Source organism: Anthonomus grandis, chromosome 10 (assembly GCF_022605725.1).
Source record: "Anthonomus grandis grandis chromosome 10, icAntGran1.3, whole genome shotgun sequence".
NCBI classification, from domain to species: Eukaryota; Metazoa; Arthropoda; class Insecta; order Coleoptera; family Curculionidae; genus Anthonomus; species Anthonomus grandis.
In genome coordinates, this window is record NC_065555.1 from 10,985,635 (window position 1) to 10,990,927 (window position 5,293).

General features: G+C 34.7%; 1 protein-coding gene across 1 annotated transcript; it reads left to right on the plus strand.

Moving 5' to 3' along the window:
* The first annotated feature begins 217 nt into the window (after positions 1-217).
* On the plus strand, positions 218-2,962 carry LOC126741386 (uncharacterized protein K02A2.6-like). The gene is made up of 2 exons (XM_050447780.1): positions 218-1,397; positions 1,884-2,962. Exons 1-2 carry the CDS (start codon positions 218-220, stop codon positions 2,960-2,962), a joined length of 2,259 nt encoding a protein of 752 aa, XP_050303737.1.
* The last annotated feature ends 2,331 nt before the right edge of the window (positions 2,963-5,293 follow it).

The window sequence follows — 5,293 nt, forward strand, 5'->3', positions numbered from 1 at the left end:
CTTTGGTACAAGCAAAGCCGCGTATCTTAACTTTTTTAAATTCTATGCGTGTGTGGCGATGACAATCTATAACGCGAGTTAAAAAAGATAAAATCCGTATCAGCGCGTAACGTGTGTGTTGTGACCTTAGTTCTAGTTATAGAAACAAACTGCACCAATAATGTTAGCTTTAATTAATAGTTTTCGATTTAAATGTACCATACCAGTCAGTTATCATATGTACGCTATCAAAGACCACACTAAACCTGCTAGCATTGCTTGGAACGAAACTATTCAAATTGGCAATCAAATATTTGCATTCAAGATCGATACTGGATCAGACGTGAACATCATATCTCAAGACGCTTTTAAGAAACTCAGGGCTAAATCTAAATTGACTCCAACTAAGACTAAATTGTCATCATTCTCAGGTCATGAGATCAATATTATTGGATCAAGCAATATAAAGTGCAGCAAAAACGGAAAGAGCCTGATCCTAAAATTCTTTATTACCAATGTAAATACCGAAAGCGTTTTGGGTCTGCAAGCCTGCATAGATCTTGGAATTGTGGCAAAAATTCCGCCAGCTCCAGTTGAAGTGATCCATCAGCCCACCGAAAAAATTATTAAAATTTACTCGGACGTTTTTGACCAGCCACATGTACTAAGATGCAATCCTTTTCATATTAACCTGCAGCCTTGTGTTAAACCGATCCAAGCAGTTTGTTGCAAGAAAACCGAGTCGCGTCTAAAAGTTAAACTTGAAGCCGAACTAAAAAGAATGACCGATGAAGGGTTCCTGGAACCAACTGAAGAAAAAACAGTCTGGAGCCATCCAATGATTGCATCAATGAAACAGAACGATGATGTCAGTATTTTTATGGATTGCCGTAATTTAAATAAATACTTAACAGCTGATTACTACCCTCTTCCATTTATTGAAGATGATTTTTCTAATATTAAAGGCTCTCAATATTTTTCATTATTCACTTCACCTCAAGCCTATATGCAAATACCTCTTGACGAAGAAAGCTCCAGCATCTGTACAATAGTCACACCTTGTGGAAGATTTAAGTTCAAGACTATTCCATATGGGTTTAAGCGAGCAACAGATATTTCGCATACAGTTTTCAGTCAAATTTTCCATGCTATCGATGGTGTATTTGTTTACGTCGATGATATTTTAGTTTACGGAAAATCGAAAGATGAGCACAATAGAAGATTAATTGAAGTATTGGATAGAGCAAGACAGTATAATTTAAAGTTTTCCAAAGCAAAGTTGCAAGTTGATAAAAGTGAGATTCGATTTATGGGATACGTATTATCAAAAGACGGTGCAAAATTTGATAAAACCAATATTGAAGCTATTAAAGCCACGCCACCACCTATAAACAAGCAAGAGCTACAAAGGTTTCTTAGTATGGTGGAGTTTTTAGAAAACTTAATTCCGAATTTGTCTCATCACTGCGATTCTTTAAAAAAACTCCTGGAAAAAACAGAAAAATTTTTATGGAAAAAGGAACATGATCTAAATTTCTCTTCAATAAAGAACATTCTTTGTGAGTTTACTTGCTCCAGACAGTATAACCCTTTAAAAGAAACATACATTTCCGTAGCAGCTAGCAGCTTTGGAATCGGAACAGTTGCCTTACAGGACTTACAACCATTAGGTTTCTATTCAACTAGTTTTAGCTTAGTGCAGCAAAAATATACCCAAATTGAGAAAAAACTACTAGCCGTTCTATGTGCTCTCGAAAGATTCAGCTACTTGACTTATGGAAAAGAAGTGATTGTGCAAAGTGATCATAGACCTTTACTTTCTATTATTAAAGAACCATTTGACGTTATGACTCCAAAATTGCAAAATATAATGCTTAAATTAATGAAATATGCATTTAAAATAGAATACAATGCAGGTAAAGATCTCGCTGTTGCTTGCGCTTTAAGTAGGAGCCCATTAAAGAAATCCAGCATGTGTTGCGTGGAAGAAACTAAAGTGATACCCGCTCATACTTTGCTCTGTGCCACTGAAGAAAGAATCAATGAGTTTAAAAAATCTTTAAAAGAGGATGATATTCTGCAGAATGTAATAACTTATATTAAAGATGGTTGGCCTAAATATCCATCATGGATCAAATCAGATGCTAGGAAATACTATAATATAAGAGAAGATCTCCGATTTGCAGGTGATTTATTATTTTGTGATACCAAACTTGTTGTTCCTTTGAAAGAGAAGCTCGAAGTCTTAAAACAACTACATGCAACTCATCAAGGTTTGAAGGCTTGCCAACAGAAGGCGAAGCTTTTGTACTTTTGGCCAACAATGCTAAAAGATATTGAAAACTATATTGCTGGTTGTCTAGTTTGTCAAGGGAGTCTAAAGCCCGATGGTGTTAACAAGCCTGTCGTTTCCCAGAATAGCCCTGAATTACCCTGGATAAAAATCGGAATCTTCTTTGTTCATGCTGAAAGAAGAGATTTTGCGGTAATAACGGATTACTTCTCAAAATTCCTTATAGTTAAACCTATAAATGTAAAAACAGTGAAAGCAGTGACGACTATCATTGAGGAAGTATGTGCAACACACGGACTACCATTGGAAATAGTAACTATCAACGCGCCGCCATTTAATACTCCAGAATGGAAACAGTTTCTGAAGGCATATGACATAAACTTTTCCAATCCCAGTGATGATTTATTAGAAAAGCACGGTGATATTGCCAAAGCATTAATTGAAAATAGCATAAGTGCTAATTCGGCACTATTTTTGGCAATTTTGGAGTATAATTCGACACCGAAATATGGACTTCAGTCTCCTTCAGAGCTGTTGATGGGTAGGCGGCTGAGAACTGGTTTATTAGTACCAAAAACTATGTTGATGCCGAATTTTGATATTAGTAAAGCAATTGCTGCTATGAAAAAGGGACTGGGGGTTCTGAATAAAGAAAAATGTGGGTGTCTAGTAAATAGTAATCATTTGTAAGAAAAGCTTATGAGTTAAGTAAATATTTTAGTGGACTATTCTCAGCATTAATTAGTTAAATATTTTAATAGTAATTTGCCTAAAACATATTGCAAGCAATGCAATTGTATAATATTAAATAAATGATGTTAACTTGACTTAACCTTTGGCGGTAATTTCTATACTTATATAATGCACAAACAGATATTTTGCTATATCTTTAGTTGATTCAAAATTAAAATGATATTTTTAATTTATTAAATAGAATAATAATTGAGTACAGAAGTTTTATTTGAATAACCGACTTATTATTAAAATCCTTTTTTCTTGTTGTTACTCATTACTTTTTATGAACTTTACTTAATTGACTACCAAGAGGTCAGACTTAAACAAACCAGCTTTTAATTGATCAACGCGCCGTAAAATTGAGTGAGCCAATGGCTGCAGCTGAGAGGGCATATACATTTATTTACCTCTAGCTTCTTGGATGCGGATGTAAGTTATTTAGAAATTAGCTGGTCCTTCTTAAAATGTAAACTATTTTGGATTAAACATGTAAGTTATAGGCTTTATCGTTTAGACTTCAAAGTCATTAAAACTTCTCAAATTATCTAAAAGAGCCATTTCCTCTCTTTGAAGCAATAATTCAATGAGAATGAATTAATGGGACTTATTTGGGTTTTTTTGTTATGACAGTTCTAGCTATAACTATTTGCTGTTCCATTTCTTAATTTATTAACACAAGGTAACATTTAGTATTTATTTTAAGTGAGGATATATATCTGTAGATATACAGTGAGCATATAAAAGCTATACACTTTCTAGACAAATTTCTGGTAACATAATTATTTGCTTAAAAATCAGACTAGCGCAAAATAAATGGTAAAATGGTTATTTTTTAAATTTGGTGGGAATTTGGATTAAAATGGTGATGTAAAACATCATATGGGACATCCTTCCCACAGTATTCTCTAGACTCCTTTTCATATATGCAGCACAGATGTTTAAAAACACATTTTCAATCTGTTGAAGAGGTGAAAATTTACATAAATGGATACTTAGGGTTCAAAAACAAACGCTTCTTTTGGTATGTTCTTGGTAAAAAAGATGGAAAAGGGTTATCTCTAACAATGGCCAATACTGGGACTACTAGAATAACCTGTCTGTAATAATAAATGCTTAAATCATACAAAAAATCGACATTATTAACCGAAACATCTATTACAGTTTAATTAAATCATAATATTGAGCCGACAGCTATATAATTGATCTGCCAATAATAAAATAACTGAAGATCAAATGACAAAATTCAATAAAATGGATAAAATTTTGTAATAAATATTTAAAGAAAAGTCATAATTTTAAACAAAATTTTTTTTTACCAAAGGGTAAGCCGTATGGCTATCACGAGTAGCGCCAGTACTATGAAGTTATCTGTGGATAATTTTTTTAAAGTTATGGAAGTTTGAATGGTCGGGAACTACGTGCTTTGGGAGTTGATTACACAGACTTCTCCATAAAAAGGAGTTTCGATATAACGACGTTCTAGGCGGCTGCAGCTGCATGCCTCTGTGGAGTCGCATCTGCCTCTCGAGTAAATCTTGCGTGTATGCTATCGATGGTATCAAAAAAAAACAGAGTAAGATCCGCCACTCTTTTCTATGCGCCATACTGTCCAAGGTTTTAGTTATCTCTGGATCTCCTATAATACGTATGGCGTATTTCCAGTGCCCAGGGAACAGACCTCTTCTGTATGAAAGAAAAAATAGTTTGCATAACGATGCATATTGTCAGCAGGACCGCACACTTTTTTAATATTATTAGCGGTATTCCATCAGGGCCGGTGGCCTTGTTAGTGTTCAAGTCCTTGAGAAATTTCTCAAGATCCCTGTGATGGAAGGCTATCTCTGACTTCGAAGAAGCCTTTTCTCTTAAGTCGGTGGTGTTTTGCCTTGTGAGTCTATGGTAGAGTTTGATGCAAACATCTGACTCAGCAAGTCTACCTTTTCCATTGCGGTTATTGTAATGGAACCATCTTCCCTTATCAAAGTTGGAATTTTTTATCTACAGAAACCTTGGTCAGAGTGATCTTGATCTATTTCGGCAATTGAGAAGTTTGTTCTTCACTCTCTTATTATATTTTTCTTTGCGGGTATCAATCGCCTGCTTGTACGCATTTCTTAAGGCAACAAAGTTGACACAATTTGCAGGACTTGGCGCCATTTGCAACAAGCAGCATTTTTGTTATTGACTGCTTTGGTGTAACTTTCATGGAATCGCGGTTTGCTGTCTGAAGGGCTTTTCAAGGTGTTCGGAATATAAGCTTTCATATTTGCCAAAATCACCTCTGAA